Source organism: Aquarana catesbeiana, linkage group LG01 (genome assembly GCF_042186555.1).
Source record: "Aquarana catesbeiana isolate 2022-GZ linkage group LG01, ASM4218655v1, whole genome shotgun sequence".
Lineage (NCBI taxonomy): Eukaryota > Metazoa > Chordata > Amphibia > Anura > Ranidae > Aquarana > Aquarana catesbeiana.
The window spans coordinates 396,891,524-396,911,115 of NC_133324.1; the positions used below are offsets into that span (position 1 = coordinate 396,891,524).

Here is a 19,592-nt window from a genome sequence, read left to right on the forward strand (position 1 = left end):
TGTTTACTCCAAAAGCATTTTATTAAAATGTATTTGATAAAAATCAAAAAAATCTATTTAAATAAAAAAATTAAAAAATCAGATTTTTTTAAATTTTTTTTTTAAGAAAATCATTGATTCTTACCCACCCTGATATACACACATATATATATATATATATATATATATATATATATATACACACACACACTTTTTTTTTTTTTTTTTAATTTAACTGCTAACTGTAAATTCTATTTACACTTTGAACTAGTTTTCATAAACCAGTCCTGTAGTAGTATAAAACAGGAAAAGAGATGACAGATGCAGAACTGAACAATGTTTAAAGGCTGAGTTCACCTTTAAAAAAAATGAAATGCACATATCTTTGCAGGTAAAAAAAAGTGCATTTATTATCTTTTTTTTTTTCTGGAGCCAGTAGAGCATTGCACCCACGATCAGCAGATCAGGAGTGCAATGTCAGGCTCCTGCAGACTCTCAGTATAGCTGTCTGCCCATACAGGAGGTACAGGTACAGGAGGAGACAGTTACTGGAGAGCAGGAAGACCGCCTTAGCTATTTGTTGAGAACTACAAGCCATCTGCTGCAATGGAATACCATTGTTGTAGTTCATTCATTCACAGAACTCTGTGAATGAATGATGCAGACGTGTGGGCGGAGCCTTGCACAGCTGCACTTTTTTTATCCGAGCACGTAGCCTGGCAGGTCAGGAGAGGGGGGGACGAGCGAGCCCCCCCTCCTGGACCACATACCAGGCCATATGCCCTCAACATGGGGGGGGGGTGAGTACTTTGGGGCTGGGGGGGGCCCTGCACCCCCCCACCCCAAAGCACCTTGTCCCCATATTGAGGACAAGGGCCTCTTCCCGACAACCCTTCCCCCTTGGTTGTTGGGGTCTGTGCCCCCCCCCCCACCCTAGGTGAATGAGTATGGGGTACATCGTACCACTACCCATTCACCTAAAAAAAGTGTCTAAAATAAACACACTACACAGGCTTTTAAAGTATTTTATTTTATTAAGGCAGCTCCGGCTCTTCTCACTCTTCTGGCAATGCAATCCTTTTCCCCTCTCCGGTTCTTCTCCCCTCTCCGCTGTCCTCTCTCTCCGCTATCTTCTGCTCTTTTGCTGGGTCTTCTACCTCTGTTGTTCTTCTGATGTTGACTCAATGCGATCTCCTGGTGTAATCCTGGGTCCGCTGTGTACAATGACTTATATTGGCATGGGGCGGGGCCACCCGATGACGTAAGTTAGAGACCACGCCCCTTGTGATGTCATCACCCCATCATGCCCCGGGTAATGAAGTCACAAGGGGCCTGGCCTCTAACTTACGTTATCAGGGGACCCCGCCCCATGCCAATATAAGTCATTGCAGACGGCGGACCCAGCATTACACTGGGAGATCGCATTGAGTCAACATCGGAAGAAGAACAGAGGAAGAAGACCAATCAAAAGAGCAGAAGATAGCGGAGAGAGAGGACAGCGTAGAGAGGAGAAGAACCGGAGAGGGAAGAAGGACCGGAGTGGAGAGAACACGTTGCTAGAAGAGGGAGAAGAGCCGGAGCTGCCTTAATATGATACGTTAAAAACCTGTGTAGTGTGTTTATTTTTGACACTTTTTTTTTTTAGGTGAATGGGTAGGGGTACGATGTACCCCATACTCACTCACCTAGGGTGGGGGGCCGTGATCTGGGGGGGCCCCTTGTTAAAGGAGGCTTCCAGATCATGAGAAGTCCCCGCCCGCAGACCCCGACAACCACCGGGCTAAACGCACATTGACGCCAATGCAAAATACGAAAACATTGCGTTTTTAACGCCGCTTTTTTCCTGCTACTAGCTTTGCAGCTCGTTATTTCAAACGATGTGGCCATGAGGCCTAAGAGTAATTCCCAGTGGGGATATGAACACCAATAAAACTTGACAGAAATTCCAATCCTTTTACACTGTATCCAAAACAAAATATGCCTTTAGATACATTTTAAGGACAATGAAGACACGCCTGGAAGAAGAGTGTCCAGGGATGGCACTATTATGGCATATCAGGACACTGTACATACAGCCTAGGTGGTAGACACGGAGTTCATACATCCATCTTTTTTTTAACCTTAAAGTATATGTGAACTCTTACCTTGTAAAACAACCCATTTAGTGTAAAATAAAGATAAAAGGCAAAACATTTGTGTACATATATACAGTATATACGGTATCTCACAAAATATTTTATTATATCTTTTCATGTGACAACACTGAAGAAATTACACTTTTGTACAATGTAAAGTAGTGAGTGTACAGCTTGTATAACAGTGTAAATTTGCTGTCCATTCAAAATAACTCAACACGAAGCCATTGATGTCTAAACCGCTGGCAACAAAAGTGAGTACACCCATAAGTGAAAATGTCCGAATTGGGCCCAATATTTTGTGTGGTCACCATTATTTTCACTGCCTTACCCATCTAAGGCATGGAGTTCAACAGAGCTTTACAGGTTGCCACTGGAGTTCTCTTCCACTCCTGCATGACGAAATCACGGAGCTGGCGGATGTTAGAGACCTTGCGCTCCTCCACCTTCCATGAGGATGCCCCACAGATGCTCAAAAGGATATAGGTCTGGAGACGTGCTTGGCCAGTCACGCCATCACCTTTACCCTCAGCTTCTTTAGCAAGGCAGTGGTCGTCAGTGGTCGTCTTGGAGGCAGTGCTGCCAACCATCAGTATTTTTACTGGCAGCCAGTGAAAAACAGGCTTTTCTCCTGCTAGTAAATGTCAGTGACAGGAAAAGTTTGCCAGTTAAAAAAATGGCTGTGACACTTGACTCGGAACTGCACATGCGCAGTTCCAGTCCAGAGCCAGCTGAGATCATCCGGGAGCCTGCTACGGTGTGTTCGGGTGGTGTCGGGGGGCCAGGTCCGGCGGAGGTGGCGCCTGAGCATGACGTGTGATGTCATGGTGCAAGGGAGCCGAGCAGAGTGGCTGGAACCTCATGTGTGGGTCTGCGGGACATGAGCAAGGCAAGCTGGGAGTGGGACTGTCAGTGCTGTTTGGACTGGAGGGACCACCTGACGTGGAGAGAAACTGTCCTGTCCCTGAGCATCTTACACACTATATCAAAAATAAAATAAGAAATATGTTTTCGTTGCCTTAATATCTACCTTAAATTACATTGCTAATAGCATATTGTACTTGTTTGTAGCCTAAATACTGAAATTTTCACTTAAAACTGTCATTTTGTAACTGTTGGAAATGCCAGTAAGAACTTGACTGTGCCAGTAAGTTTTGGGTGTCGTGTCAGTAAATTTCAATCTGGTAGGTTGGCAACACTGCTTGGAGGTGTGTTTGGGGTCGTTATCATGTTGGAATACTGCCCTGCAGCCCAGTCTCTGAAGGGAGGGAATCATGCTCTGCTTCAGTATGTCACAGTACATGTTGGCATTCATGGTTCTCTCAATAAACCGTAGCTCCCCAGTGTTGACAGCACTCATGCACCCCAAGACCATGACACTCCCATCACCATGCTTGACTGTAGGCAAGACACACTTGTCTTTGTACTCCTCACCTGGTTGCCGCCACACACATTTGATATCATCTGAACCCAATAAGTTTATCTTGGTCTCATCAGACCACAGGACATGGTTCCCGTAATCCATGTCCTTATGCCACGTATACACGACCAGACTTTACGGCAGACTTTGTCCGGCAGACTTTTCAACGGACTTTATGACGGACTTTCCGAATGAACGGACTTGCCTACACACGATCAACCAAAGTCCGATGGATTCATATGTGATGACATACGACCGGACTAAAACAAGTAAGTTCATAGCCAGTAGCCAATAGCTGCCCTAGCGTCGGTTTTTGTCCGTCGGACTAGCATACAGACGAGCGGACTTTTCGACCGGACTCAAGTCCGTCGAAAAGATTTGAAACATGTTTCATTTCTAGGTCCGTCGAACTTTTGGGGAAAAAAGTCCACTGAAGCCCACACACGATCGAATTGTCCGACGGACTCCAGTTCACAGGACCAAGTATGCCGTAAAGTCAGGTCGTGTGTACGCGGCATTAGTCTGCTTGTCTTAAGCAAACTGTTTGCAGTCTTTCTTGTGCATCATCTTTAAAAGAGGCTTCCTTCTGGGACAGCAGACCAATTTGATGCCGTGTGCGGTGTATGATCTGAGCACTGACAGGCTGAGCCCCCACCCCTTCAACCTCTGCAGCAATGCTGGCAGCACTCATATGTCTATTTCCCAAAGACAACCTCTGGATATGACGCTGAGCACGTGCACGCAACTTCTTTGGTCGAATATGGCGAGGCCTGTTCTGAGTGGAACCTGTCCTGTTTAAACCCCTGTGGAAATAATTTTCTTCAGAAGGGACAGGGAAGGTGGCCAGAGTTGATGGGAAGATGGCTGGAGCCAAATACAGGGCAATCTTAGAAGAAAACCTGATAGTGTCTGCAAAAGACTTGAGACTGGGGTGGAGGTTCACCTTTCAGCAGGACAACAACCCTAAACATACAGCCAGAGCTACAATGGAATGGTTTAGATCAAAGCATATTCATATGTTAGAATGGCTCAACCAAAGTCCAGACCTAAATCCAATTGAGAATCTGTGGCAAGACTTGAAAATTGCTGTTCACAGACGCTCTCAATCCAATCTGACAGAGCTTTAGCTATTTTGCAAAGAAGATTGGGCAAAAATGTCACTCTCTAGATGTATCAGAGTAAAGGGAGCTGAATACAAATGCATGCCACACTTTTCAGATATTTACCGTATTTATTGGCGTGTAACACGCACAGGCGTATAACACGCACCTTAAGTTTAAGAGGGAAGTTTCAGGAAAAAAACTTTGCACAGCCCCCTGCATGGTACACAGAGCCCCCTGCATAGTACACAGACCCCCTGCATAGTACACAGACCCCCTGCATAGTACACAGACCCCCTGCATAGTACACAGACCCCCACATAGTACACAGACCCCTTTCATTATAAAGCCCCCCTCCTCCTCTGCACTCCCAGGAGACCCCCAGTCTCCTAGGACAGCATTACCAGCATACTCTAAAGTATATAAAACATCACTGCCAGCCCCTTCTCACACACCGCTCCTCCTGTCTCACTCATTGTAAATCAAACCTTCTAAATACCTCCATTAACGCCGTGGACCCGGTCATGTGACTGCTCTCCTCTTTTTCATTGATGGTCACATGACCGCTCTCCTCCTCCAATCAAAAGCTACATTTGAGGAGGAGGCAGAGCGAAAGGAGGAGAGCAGCCAGAACGAGCGGCGGTAATAGAAGAATTTAGAGGAGATTTACATTGTTAGTGACACAGGAGGAACAGTATATGAGAAAGGGCTGGCAGTAATGTTTTCTGAAGTATAAAGTATGCTGGCAGCGCTGTACCAGGGCCAGGAGAGGCGGGGCGGCCGGCCTGACACCCTCCAAATGGGTGGCACCTGGGGCAGATCGCCCGATCCCCGCCCCCCCTTTGGTAAAAAAAACAGATATTAGCGCATAACATGCTGGCACGATTTACCCTCTGTTTTCAGGGTAAAAAAGTGCTCGTTATACGCCGATAAATACGATATTTGTTTATTTAAACGCGTCGGGTTAGAGATGTACTATGCATACCTGTATTATATGTATTACTATTTATTCATGGCTATGTTTTAGGATTATCATGCAATGTTGCTGTTTTATGAACCTTTTTCACCCATGCCTATACCCTATTATGGATTATGCTGCTGTATTCAATAAATACTTGTACCTTTATATTTGTCTACCCTTTGATCACCATTTACACCTCATTTAAAGTCCCGTGGGCGACTTTCATTTGCTTTTTTCTGATATTAGGGATGGAGGTGTTTTATGTTAGGGGTCAGTTCCCAGACTTTCCTTGTAAATTTGTACCCAGGTGGAAAACACCATAATGCCCTGGTCTGATGCTGACCCTAGATCCTAGGGGCTACATGGGTTCGGCTACTACTGAACCTCCATGACCCTTACTAGCATATCTTTATATTATTGTTTATATAATCTACCATGTACTTGTAGACCTAGCTCCTCCACTGCGCCCGTGTTCGGGTTGGGCGGTCTGTTTTACCCCCCGGGAGCTGCGATGCACAAATGGGGATTCATTTCCCCAGCTGTCCCCGTCTCTCTGGTTTTTCCGGAGGGGCGGGGCCACCAGTGCATCGGCGTCATGCCTTTCCACGCCCACCTGGGGATGTCTGCATCACAGCGGCCCCCCCTTTTTGATGGGCGGGATGTGTCATCCTGAAGGGGGCTGGGGATCGCGAGTGCCTGCCTCCTTGTGGCGGGTGCGTTACGATCCCCTTTGTCCCACCTGACGCATGACGTTAGGGGCGGAGAGCCCGGCGGATGTCCGGATATAAGGCTGGGGGTGTCAGCATGGCAACTTCCCTCTCACTATTTCTCCTACACTCAGTCCGGACGCTGCATATTTTGGTAAGCACTCTACTTATTTACTCTTGCATAATTACCTGCACTTCACAGCGGACCTATCCCCACTTGCTGCTTTTGATTGATTCCCTTTATTACACCGTTTTTCTTTCCACACGGAAATACTTCTCTAGTTCATTACACCATCAATTAATTTGTCCTCCTCTTCACTCTGTTTCATCTTTCCCCCCCCCCCCCCCTTTTCACTTTCTCTTTCTCTCTCTCCTGGCCCTGTTCTTCCCTTCTTTTTTCTTTCTTCTTTCTTCTCCTGTTTGTCTTTTCCTATCATCATCCACCTCACCTCCCCCTGCTTTCCCCTCCTCCCCCTCCACTCTCTTCCCTCTTTCATTCACTCTTCTACCTTGTACCCTCCTTTTTCCCTCTGCTCTGCGGGACACCTTATGCATACCATGCAAGCAGTACATATGTATATCTCTATGACAATACTAATGTCACTACTTTAGATCTTGTCTATCAACATATCTTGTATTTCATGTCACGATATACATTTCATACTTATTTACTTTTTAACTATATATTACCACATGTTTACATTCCATACAGAGAGCTGCCCTGCAGTACATTTGGGAACAATCTGGGTTCACGCCTTCTTCTCTTCTCTTCACTCTGCCATGCTGCCCCCCCCTACGCCTGGCCCCGGTCCTCTGGTTGGTTTCTCGGCCCCTTCAGCTCCCGGGGGAGATGCTCTCCGCCGACCTGTGCTTGGGTTATGTGTTTGTAGCCTTGGTTTTACTAGTAAGTATGGGATGACCGGTTCTGGCTTCTTGCTGTATCCCTTCATAACCGCTACTCTAATTACTTTATCTGTATTTACAGACAGCAGCTATGCACATCAGCCCCTGATGAAGCGAGGAAAGCTCGCGAAACGCGTCGGGTTAGAGATGTACTATGCATACCTGTATTATATGTATTACTATTTATTCATGGCTATGTTTTAGGATTATCATGCAATGTTGCTGTTTTATGAACCTTTTTCACCCATGCCTATACCCTATTATGGATTATGCTGCTGTATTCAATAAATACTTGTACCTTTATATTTGTCTACCCTTTGATCACCATTTACACCTCATTTAAAGTCCCGTGGGCGACTTTCATTTGCTTTTTTCTGATATTAGGGATGGAGGTGTTTTATGTTAGGGGTCAGTTCCCAGACTTTCCTTGTAAATTTGTACCCAGGTGGAAAACACCATAATGCCCTGGTCTGATGCTGACCCTAGATCCTAGGGGCTACATGGGTTCGGCTACTACTGAACCTCCATGACCCTTACTAGCATATCTTTATATTATTGTTTATATAATCTACCATGTACTTGTAGACCTAGCTCCTCCACTGCGCCCGTGTTCGGGTTGGGCGGTCTGTTTTACCCCCCGGGAGCTGCGATGCACAAATGGGGATTCATTTCCCCAGCTGTCCCCGTCTCTCTGGTTTTTCCGGAGGGGCGGGGCCACCAGTGCATCGGCGTCATGCCTTTCCACGCCCACCTGGGGATGTCTGCATCACAGCGGCCCCCCCTTTTTGATGGGCGGGATGTGTCATCCTGAAGGGGGCTGGGGATCGCGAGTGCCTGCCTCCTTGTGGCGGGTGCGTTACGATCCCCTTTGTCCCACCTGACGCATGACGTTAGGGGCGGAGAGCCCGGCGGATGTCCGGATATAAGGCTGGGGGTGTCAGCATGGCAACTTCCCTCTCACTATTTCTCCTACACTCAGTCCGGACGCTGCATATTTTGGTAAGCACTCTACTTATTTACTCTTGCATAATTACCTGCACTTCACAGCGGACCTATCCCCACTTGCTGCTTTTGATTGATTCCCTTTATTACACCGTTTTTCTTTCCACACGGAAATACTTCTCTAGTTCATTACACCATCAATTAATTTGTCCTCCTCTTCACTCTGTTTCATCTTCCCCCCCCCCCCCCCCCTTTTCACTTTCTCTTTCTCTCTCTCCTGGCCCTGTTCTTCCCTTCTTTTTTCTTTCTTCTTTCTTCTCCTGTTTGTCTTTTCCTATCATCATCCACCTCACCTCCCCCTGCTTTCCCCTCCTCCCCCTCCACTCTCTTCCCTCTTTCATTCACTCTTCTACCTTGTACCCTCCTTTTTCCCTCTGCTCTGCGGGACACCTTATGCATACCATGCAAGCAGTACATATGTATATCTCTATGACAATACTAATGTCACTACTTTAGATCTTGTCTATCAACATATCTTGTATTTCATGTCACGATATACATTTCATACTTATTTACTTTTTAACTATATATTACCACATGTTTACATTCCATACAGAGAGCTGCCCTGCAGTACATTTGGGAACAATCTGGGTTCACGCCTTCTTCTCTTCTCTTCACTCTGCCATGCTGCCCCCCCCTACGCCTGGCCCCGGTCCTCTGGTTGGTTTCTCGGCCCCTTCAGCTCCCGGGGGAGATGCTCTCCGCCGACCTGTGCTTGGGTTATGTGTTTGTAGCCTTGGTTTTACTAGTAAGTATGGGATGACCGGTTCTGGCTTCTTGCTGTATCCCTTCATAACCGCTACTCTAATTACTTTATCTGTATTTACAGACAGCAGCTATGCACATCAGCCCCTGATGAAGCGAGGAAAGCTCGCGAAACGCGTCGGGTTAGAGATGTACTATGCATACCTGTATTATATGTATTACTATTTATTCATGGCTATGTTTTAGGATTATCATGCAATGTTGCTGTTTTATGAACCTTTTTCACCCATGCCTATACCCTATTATGGATTATGCTGCTGTATTCAATAAATACTTGTACCTTTATATTTGTCTACCCTTTGATCACCATTTACACCTCATTTAAAGTCCCGTGGGCGACTTTCATTTGCTTTTTTCCCTGATAATCCATTTACATTCTGTCATGTACGTTTGGTTCAATGTGCTTTTTACACATTTTTCTTTTAATAAATAATGACACTGGAGTTGATTTAAAAAAAAACATTTAGGCAAAGTAAAACTGTTTACTGGCAATCAGATTCCTGTTATCATTAGTCCTCATTCACACTGGACATTTTTGCAGCTGTTCCTAGGGGCGTCAGGCTTTTTTCTTTCCTTCCTCCAAACTCCCCTGCATGTTAGCCTATGTGTCCATTCACACATAGGCTTTTAGCAGTGTTTAGTGGCAGGAGCTTTTAGGAGCAGGAAAAAACCCCACTGCCAGTGTGTCCAGGAGCAGCGGAGTTTTGGCAGAAAAAATGCTTGCCGCTGCTAAACGCACCTACACGCTGCTACACACCAGGTGCGGTTAGCGCTTGAGCATTAATTAATTTCAATGGCCAGAATAAATTATTATTCTGGCCAATAAAATGAATTAACGCTCAAGCTCTTGATGCCTGTAAACACATCTAAAAGCTTGTGAAACGCTGCTGCCAGGAGGAAGACTTCTAGGAGAATTTGTGCTGTGTCCTTTGTGCATGAGGCCTTATTCTAAAAAAAAGCCTAGACAATGAAAGGAAGCATTTGTTTAGTTGTACTGTATAACCTTCCTTTCCTCCTGTTTTTTTTAAAACATATGTCACGAAAAAATAAAAAAAAAACATATTCAGTACATTTCTGAAATACATGCACATTTCCCCCTGCTTCATCCATTTAAACATGCTTCAAGTACGGAATAATATCTGTCAATGTGCCAGAAATACAGAGTACTCCTACGCTCCTGTCTGAGCTGACAACACATGGTATTTTAATCACTGAAACCATAAGCATGTGGTGTCAGCCCTGCCTACTTAATTTCTAAAGCATTACAAAGAACACAGGCCACATAACCCCTCCTTGTACACCAGCATAGAGCACAGGAAGTTATCAGCTCACAGGAATTCTGGCAAAATCAACAGGTATTTATGCATTTATCAAACGGATAAAACAAAACTAGGGGTCGACCGATATCGTTTTTTCAGGGCTGATACGGATACCAATTTTTCAGCTGCCTTTAAGGCCAATAGCCAATATCAGGTGCCGATATTCTGTACATCAACGTCACCTGCCACCAGATGCAGCATGTCACTTGCCACTGTCACCAGCCACCCAGGTGTAGCTTGTCACTAGGGATGAGCCGAACACCCTCCTGTTCAGTTCGCAGCAGAACATGCGAACAGGCAAAAAATTCAGCAGAACACACGAACACCGTTAAAGTCTATGGGACACAAATATGAAAAATCAAAAGTGCTCATTTTAAAGGCCTATATGCAAGTTATGCCGCGTACACACGGTCGGACTTTCTATCCTACTTGGTCCGGCACACTTTCCGACGGACTTTGTCCGCCAGGTGCGCCGGACTTTAAAACGGACGGACTTGCCCACACACGACCGGACTTTCCGGCGGGCTAAGTCCGCCCGTCTTTCCGACGGAGTTACGGCGGACTTTCAGAATGAACGGACTTGCCCACACACGGACAAGTCCGTTCATTTTGAACGTGACTCAGGTGCGACGGGACTAGAAAAGGATGTCAATCTTGCCGCTTTTATCGGCGAGATTGACACCTTGCGAGCCCCGTCGCGGGGCATACCAGGCCCTTAGGTCTGGTATGGATTATAAAGGGAACCCCCTACGCCGAAAAAACGGCGTGGGGTCCCCCCTAAAATCCATACCAGACCCCGATCCGAGCACGCAGCCTGGCCGGTCAGGAAAGGGGGTGGGGACGAGCGAGCGCCCCCCCCCCTCCTGAACCGTACCAGGCCGCATGCCCTCAACATGGGGGGTGGGTGCTTTGGGGGAGGGGGGCGCCCTGCGGGGCCCCCCACCCCAAAGCACCTTGTCCCCATGTTGATGAGGACAAGGGCCTCTTCCCGACAACCCTGGCCGTTGGTTGTCGGGGTCTGCGGGCGGGGGCTTATCGGAATCTGGGAGCCCCCTTTAATAAGGGGGCCCCCAGATCCCGGCCCCCCACCCTATGTGAATGAGTATGGGGTACATGGTACCCCTACCCATTCACCTAGGGAAAAAGTGTAATAAAACACACTACACAGGTTTTTAAAATATTTTATTAAACAGCTCCGGGGGGGGGAGATCTTCCTCCGGCATCGGGGGTCTTCTTCCGGCTTCGGGGGTCCCTGCGCTTCATCTTCTCCCGGCGTCCGGTTGGTTCTTCTCCCGGTGTTCCAGTTCTTCGGCCGGCTCCTCTGCTGTCTTCAGGTAGCTCTCTTGCCAGCAGAGGTCCGGACTCCTGGGCTTCTGGGCTTCTGGGCTTCTTCTCTTCTCTTCTCTTCTCTTCTCTTCTCTTCTCCAGATGTTGACACGACGCTCTCTCCGGCTGGACTGCTCTCCGAGGGCTGCGTTGTGACTTATATAGGCGGAGACCCCGCCCCCTTTTGATGTCACAGTCCCTGGGCATGCTGGGACTGTGACGTTTTAGGGGGCGTGGTCAACATCACCCAGTGATGAGGGCATGCGGCCTGGTACGGTTCGGGGGGGGGGGGGGGGGACGCTCGCTCGTCCCCACCCCCTTTCCTGACCGGCCAGGCTGCGTGCTCGGATCGGGGTCTGGTATGGATTTTAGGGGGGACCCCACGCCGTTTTTTCGGCATAGGGGGTTCCCTTTATAATCCATACCAGACCTAAGGGCCTGGTATGCCCCGCGCTCGCCGCAATAGGAAAATGTGTTTTTCCTATTGCAGCGAGCGCGAGATGCAATACCCTGCCCTCGTGTCGTATCTGGTCCGTCGGACCAGCATACACACGAGCGGGCTTTCCGTCGGACCAGCACACACACGAGCGGACTTTCCGCCCGAAACTGAGTCCGGCGGAAAGATTTAAAACTTTTTTCAAATCTAGGTCCGGCGGGCTTTTGGGAAAAAGTCCGCCGGAAAAGTCCGCCGGCGCCTACACACGGGCGGATTGTCCGGCACACTCTGGTCCGCCGGACCAAGTATGCCGGAAAGTCCGACCGTGTGTACGCGGCATAATTGTCATGAAAAGTGTTTGGGGACCTGGGTCCTGCCCCAGGGGACATGTATCAATGCAAAAAAAAAGTTTTAAAAAGGACGTTTTTTTCGGGAGCAGTGATTTTTTTAATGTTTAAAGTGAAACAATAAAAATTAAATATTCCTTTAACCACCTCAATACAGGGCACTTTCACCCCCTTCCTGCCCAAGCCATTTTTCAGTTTTCAGCGCTGTCGCACTTTGAATGACAATTGCGCGGTCATGTTATACTGCACCCTAATGAAATTTATATAATTTTTTTCCCCACAAATAGAGCTTTCTTTTAGTGGTATTTGATCACCTCTGCGGTTTTTATTGATTGCACTATAAACAAAAGAAGAGGGACAAGTTTTAAAAAACACAATATTTTTTACTTTTTGCTATAATAAATATCCGATTTTTTTTTAACAAATTTTTTCCTCAGTTTAGGCCGATATGTATTCTTCTACATATTTTTGGTAAAAAAAAAAAATCGCGATAAGCGTATATTGATTGGTTTGCGCAAAAGTTATAGCGTCTACAAAATAGGGGATAGATTTATAGCATTTTTATTTATTTATTACTAGTAATGGCGGCGATCTGCGATTTTTATTGTGACTGCGATATTGCAGCGGACATATCGGACACTTTTGACACATTTTTGGGGCCATTCACATTTATACATCGATCCGTGCTATAAAAATGCATTGATTACTGTGTAAATGTGACTGGCAGGGAAGGGGTTAACACTAGGGGGCGATCGAGGGGTTAATGTATGACCTAGGGAGGTGATTCTAACTGTGGGGGGAGGGGGCTGACTGGGGGAGGTGACCGATCGGTGTCCCTATGTACAAGGGACACACCATCAGTCTCCTCTCCTCTCAGACAGGACGTGGATCTGTGTTTACATGCACAGATCCACGGTCCTGCTCTGTTACCCGGCAATCGTGGGTGCCCGGCAGACATCGCGGCCGCCGGGCACGCGCACCGGGTCCTGAGCGACGCACCGGGCACGCGCACACGCCCCCTAGTGGCTCAGGAGGGTGATCACGTCATATGACGTCCGCCCAGAACAAGAGAAGCCTCGTCCCGCCGTCATATGACGGTGGGCGGTGGCTTAGTGGTTAAATATTGTGCCTGGGGGGTGTCTATAGTATGCCTGCAAAGTGGCACATTTTTCCCGTGTTTAGAACAGTACCACAGCAAAATGACATTTCTAAAGGAAAAATTGTCATTTAAAACTAATCGCGGCTGCATGGGATCCCCCCTCAGTCCATTACCAGGCATTTTGGGTCTGGTATGAATATTAAGGGGAACCCAGAACCAAAATGTAAAAAAAAATTGCGTGGGGCCCCCCTAAAATCCATACCAGGCCCTTCAGGTCTCATTTTCAATTAGTTTTATCTATATTGCCAAGACCCTACAATTCATTACAGCCGCGATCAGTTTTAAATTAAATTTTTCCTTTAGAAATGTAATTTTGCTTTGGTATTGTTCTAAACACGAGAAAAATACGCCACTTTGCAGGCATACTATAGACACCCCCCAGGTACGATATTTAAAAGAATATTTCATTTTTATTGTTTCACTTTAAGCATTAAAAAAAATCACTGCTCCCAAAAAAACGGCCGTTTTTTAAAAAAATTTTTACATTGATACATGTCCCCTGGAGCAGGACCCGGGTTACAAAAAACTCTTTATGACAATAACTTGCATATAAGCCTTTAAAATTAGCACTTTTGATTTTTCATGTTAGTGTCCTATAGACTTTAACAGTGTTCTGGCGGCTTTCGAATTTGCCGCGAACACTGCATACTGTTCACTGTTCGGCGAACAGGTGAACACCTGATGTTCGAGTCCAACGTAACTCATCCCTACTTGTCACCATCACCTGCCACTCAGATGCAGCTTGTCAGGGTTCCCTGCCACCCAGATGGAGCATGTCACTACTTACACTACATCTGGCAGCCTCTCCCCAGCGGCGTCCAAGATGACGTTATCTATCTCTCTGCTCACCCAGGGATGCAGCTCTGTCAAGAGCAGCCTTCGCAGCCCTGCTGCAGGGGCGGTACAGCGCACCTGCCGCACCGCTGACAGTGATTAGCAGAGACTGCCGCAAGCGCCGCGTGGGGACAGGGGGGAGGAGGTGTGACCAATATCGGTAATATCAGTAAAATCGGTAATATCAGTAAGTTTCTGACCGATACCGATTATTTGAAAAATGTGAATATCGGCCCCAAATAACCAGCCGCTCTGATAATCGGTCAACCCCTAGGCAAAAACGCTCTCAATGGTGTAGTTACAGACCAAAAGGGAGCACATAAGACATGTTCATTGCTAGGTCTTACATACAATTTAATCTGTCTCTGTGTATTTTACCTTACCAGAAGAACCATGGGCTTTTTCCATGTGGTTAGTCCTATAATCCCTGACAAAATAACCTGCAATACAAATAATATTTGCAGTTAGGATCAGCACTGGGCAAAGCTTGAAAAATATTAATTTAAAAGGTCATTCCACAAACAAAAATTTTGGTATGAGAAGATCCACCTGCATTTCCTGTCTTAGAGACGCTTAAAGAAGTATGGGAATTTACCCCTTAGACAGTTGTCACCAGAACTAGTGCTCCTATCAGCAGATTCCCCCTCACCACTTATTCTGGTAACAACTGTAACATTTAGAATTTTCTATATTTGTATAGTGAAATATCTGCGCTACCCCTGAACTTTGTGAAATGACAAAAAATTGGCAAAAAATTTAATTCTATTATTAAAAAAATGACAAAAAATAGAAAATGACAAAGAATGGTGCTGCGACTTAAATAGTCTGAATATTCAGCTCATAGAATTGTGGAGTGTGCAACCAAAAACATTGATATGTATAAAAAAGATATAAAAGCATAAATGAAAATATTAAAGTCCACACGGTGCTCCCATAGGTGAAACCGTGATGTCGGACACTCTGACAAAACATTTGGTGCTTCTGTTCAGAAGATATAACAAACAGCGCCGCTTACCAGATTGGATGGATCTAAAGTTATAGAGATCAAAATCGCTCATCCAGGGATCACTCAGCTTAGGAATACAGAAGCACCAAGTGTTTTTTCCGAGTGTCCGACATCATGGAGCACTGTGTGGACTTTAATATTTTCATTTATGCTTTTATATCATTTGTATATCATTTTTGCACATATCAATGTTTTTGGTTGTGCACTTTCACTTTATTCAGAATTATCTATATGCCTTTCTTTGTGATAATGATCCCCAAGACAAATAGGGAGGGTGCATCTACCAAGACAGGACACAGATAGCAATAAAAACATGATAATAGTTCTAATCCAACCTTCTTCTTATTAAAACTAAAAAATGGCCCTGTTTCACTAGTTTACCTATCAATTCAAATCCTCCCAGGTATGTCATATCTAGGGCCAGATTTCAGTTAGGTGCCCTAAAAGGCTACTTTTCATATTGCGAGCTTCATGACTACAGCCACACAATTCTATATATAACTAAGTGCATGTGATAAAATATCAGCTTTCTATTATCACTGAAGAAATGGGATCAGGCCTAATTCTCCTTCGCACTCCACATAGGCTGGTGAAGAGTAAGAACTGCTGCTGGGTTTTTTATTGCAATATGTGTATCTACAGGAGAGGAAGTGTAGCGAAATCTCCCAAATGGGACACAATAGGCAAAAAATAACCAGACAGTTCAACACCTCCCTGCTCTTTCGGAAATCAAAAATAAAACATTTTGACTTAAAGCTTACAATTTTTCTGTAGACCCTGCTTTAGATCTACCAACAACAACAGTTAGGTCCATATATATTTGGACACAGGCACAATTTTAGTTTTTTTCAGGTATTTACCAAAATATATTCAAGCTTTTGTTATATAATGGTTGTGGGCTGAAAGTGCAAACATTTTAGGTTTAATGTGAGGGTATGTACATGCAAATCTGAGGAAAGGTTTAGGAATTAAGCTCTTAAAGTGGAGTTCCACCCAGAAATGGAACTAATGCTGATCGGGTTCCTCCACCCCTCTGGTGTCACATTTGGCACCTTAGTTGTGGGATCAAAGGCCTCAGTATAATAGAATACATACACATATAAAATCGCATGAGTTGGAGTATATAAAACGCATAGGTAAAGGTGGTGTCTAGAAATTGGGGGGAGGGGTGGTTAGTGATAGAAGTATAAACAATATATATAAAATGGTCCAAACAAGTGATGAATATAAACAATAAAACATTGACTAAAATTCATTCAGTCCAATAATGTCCAATATGTTAAAGTGCTGGTGCTCTCGTGCCTTAAGTAAACTGAAATAATGCAATGTGCTATAGACCAATAAATAAATAGAACAAAATTGCACGAGAAGAATATATCACATGAAAAATGAGAAAGGCATAATCGCCAAAATCTTCGTGTTGCTGCAAGTGCAAAAATGAAAGTTCAGTGTGGGTAATCCAGTGAGTAGACAAAATACTTGCTAGTGTCCAAAAAAAAAAAAAAATTATATCAAGTGTCCAAAACAAAAACAAAGGTCAACTCAGGGCAAATCTAATCAATGGTGCACAAAAAAAGTGCTCAAACTCAGCAATATATAACAGTGAGGTGATGCTATGCAGACAAAACACTCTGTGTCTTCTTCATGCAGCATGCGCTAGTGTAGGTAATGGCCCCTTACCTAGCGGTGCTAGGTCAACCGCATATATGTTGTATAATCGCAAGGTCCTGGGTCTCTACTGCGTCCCTATGTTCCCGCTTGCCGACTCTACAGGATCCTAATTGCTGGCTGGATGTATCTAGTTATGGTCCTGGAATAGTGCGGTTCCTAGCTTCTCCACATCTCATCTCAAGTATATAAAACATAGGACAAGGTACCCAGATAGTGAAGTATGTATTGTAAGGGTCACTTTATTCATATACACATATGGAAAGAGTACTCACATTGAGCAGTTAGTATCACAGCGTTGTATCCAACGAGCGGCGAGCTCGTAATGCATTCAGCAGAGAAGGAAACGAAACAAGCCTATTCCGTCCCTACGCGTGACGTCACCGATCACGTGACTTCTTCACTTGATATATATATAAGTATAAGTATATATACTTGAGATGAGATGTGGAGAAGCTAGAAACCGCACTATTCCAGGACCATAACTAGATACATCCAGCCAGCAATTAGGATCCTGTAGAGTCGGCAAGCGGGAACATAGGGACGCAGTAGAGACCCAGGACCTTGCGATTATACAACATATATGCGGTTGACCTAGCACCGCTAGGTAAGGGGCCATTACCTACACTAGCGCATGCTGCATGAAGAAGACACAGAGTGTTTTGTCTGCATAGCATCACCTCACTGTTATATATTGCTGAGTTTGAGCACTTTTTTTGTGCACCATTGATTAGATTTGCCCTGAGTTGCACTTTGTTTTTGTTTTGGACACTTGATATAATTTTTTTTTTTTTTTTTTTTTTTTTTTTGGACACTAGCAAGTATTTTGTCTACTCACTGGATTACCCACACTGAACTTTCATTTTTGCACTTGCAGCAACACGAAGATTTTGGCGATTATGCCTTTCTCATTTTTCATGTGATATATTCTTCTCGTGCAATTTTGTTCTATTTATTTATTGGTCTATAGCACATTGCATTATTTCAGTTTACTTAAGGCACGAGAGCACCAGCACTTTAACATATTGGACATTATTGGACTGAATGAATTTTAGTCAATGTTTTATTGTTTATATTCATCACTTGTTTGGACCATTTTATATATATTGTTTATACTTCTATCACTAACCACCCCTCCCCCCAATTTCTAGACACCACCTTTACCTATGCGTTTTATATACTCCAACTCATGCGATTTTATATGTGTATGTATTCTATTATACTGAGGCCTTTGATCCCACAACTAATGAGTATAGACCCTCTGGTTAGCGCAGCACCCCTCCCTTTCTCTTTTTAATTTTCTTTCCAGGCTTATGTTTGGGCCCTGATTTTGGTGCATGCAGCTGTCCGAGTGTAGATGGTTCATATACCTCTTGAATTGCAGTTAGAAGTCTACACGATTACTACACTTTTTTCCAAATTGGTAGCGCAGGAATAGCTCCCGTTTTTACATTTGGCACCTTGCAGGGGGGAGGGGGGGAGCAGATAGCGAAAGATCGCCGCAGTATCCGTGGCAATCTATGCCATGTCCAGCCCCTCTTCCATCCCCCGCCCCCCGCTGTCTTCTGGGAGACACACAGGTGCCAGAAGACAGCAGGGACCACTCAGAATGTGCGGCGCAACTCGCGCATGCGCAGTAGGAAATCAGGCTGTGAAGCCGTAAGGCTTCACTTCCTGATTCCCTTACTGAAGATGCTGGTGCCTCCATCTGGAGCCGAGGAACGGGTCGTCTTCAGGTGAGGACATCGCAGGCGCCCTGGACAGGTAACTGTCCTTATTTTAAAAGTCAGCAGCTGCAGTATTTGTGTGGTAAGTGTGGTATTTGCATTTGAAATCTATTGCTGTGAACCTACATAATGCGTTCAAAAAGCGAAACAAATCCATCAGAGAGATAGCAGCAATATTAGGAGTGGCCAAATCAACAGTTTGGTACATTCTGAGGAAAGAAGAACGCACTGGTGAGCTCAGCAACATAAAAAAGCCCTGGACGTCCACAGAAGACAACAGTGGTGGATGATCACAGGATCCCCTCTATGGTAAAGAAAAACCCATTCACAACATCCAGACAAGTGAAGGACACTCTTCAGGAGGTGGGCGTATTATTGTCAAAGTCTACAATCAAGAGAAGACCTCACGAGAGCAAATACAGAGGGTTCACCACAAGCTACAAACCATTCATAAGCTTGAAGAATAGAAAAGCCAGATTAGACTTTGCCAAAAAAAACATCTAAAAAAGCCAGACCAGTTCTGGAAAAGCATTCTTTGGACAGGTGAAACTAAGATTAATCTGTACCAGAATGACGGGCAGAAAAAAGTGTGGAGAAGGCTTGAAACAGCTCATCCAAAGTACACAATGTCATCTGTAAAACATGGTGGAGGCAGTGTGATGGCATGGGCATGCATGGCTTCAGTGGCACTGGGTCATTGGTGTTTATTGATCATGTGACAGAATACAGAAGCAGCCGGATGAATTCTGCAGTGTTTAGATATACTGTCAGCTCAGATTCAGCCAAATGCAGCAAAGT

At 45.1% G+C, this 19,592-nt stretch overlaps 1 protein-coding gene across 5 annotated transcripts in view; it reads right to left on the bottom strand.

Annotated features, from left to right (window-relative positions):
• ENTREP1 (endosomal transmembrane epsin interactor 1) overlaps positions 1-19,592 on the bottom strand; it is a 134,363-nt gene that overhangs the window by 101,363 nt on the left and 13,408 nt on the right. For all 5 annotated transcript variants that reach the window (XM_073634650.1, XM_073634642.1, XM_073634636.1 and 2 more), the window contains exon 2: positions 14,777-14,833. In XM_073634650.1, the coding sequence (XP_073490751.1) occupies positions 14,777-14,833 (57 nt within the window). The remainder of the gene's footprint in view (positions 1-14,776; positions 14,834-19,592) is intronic.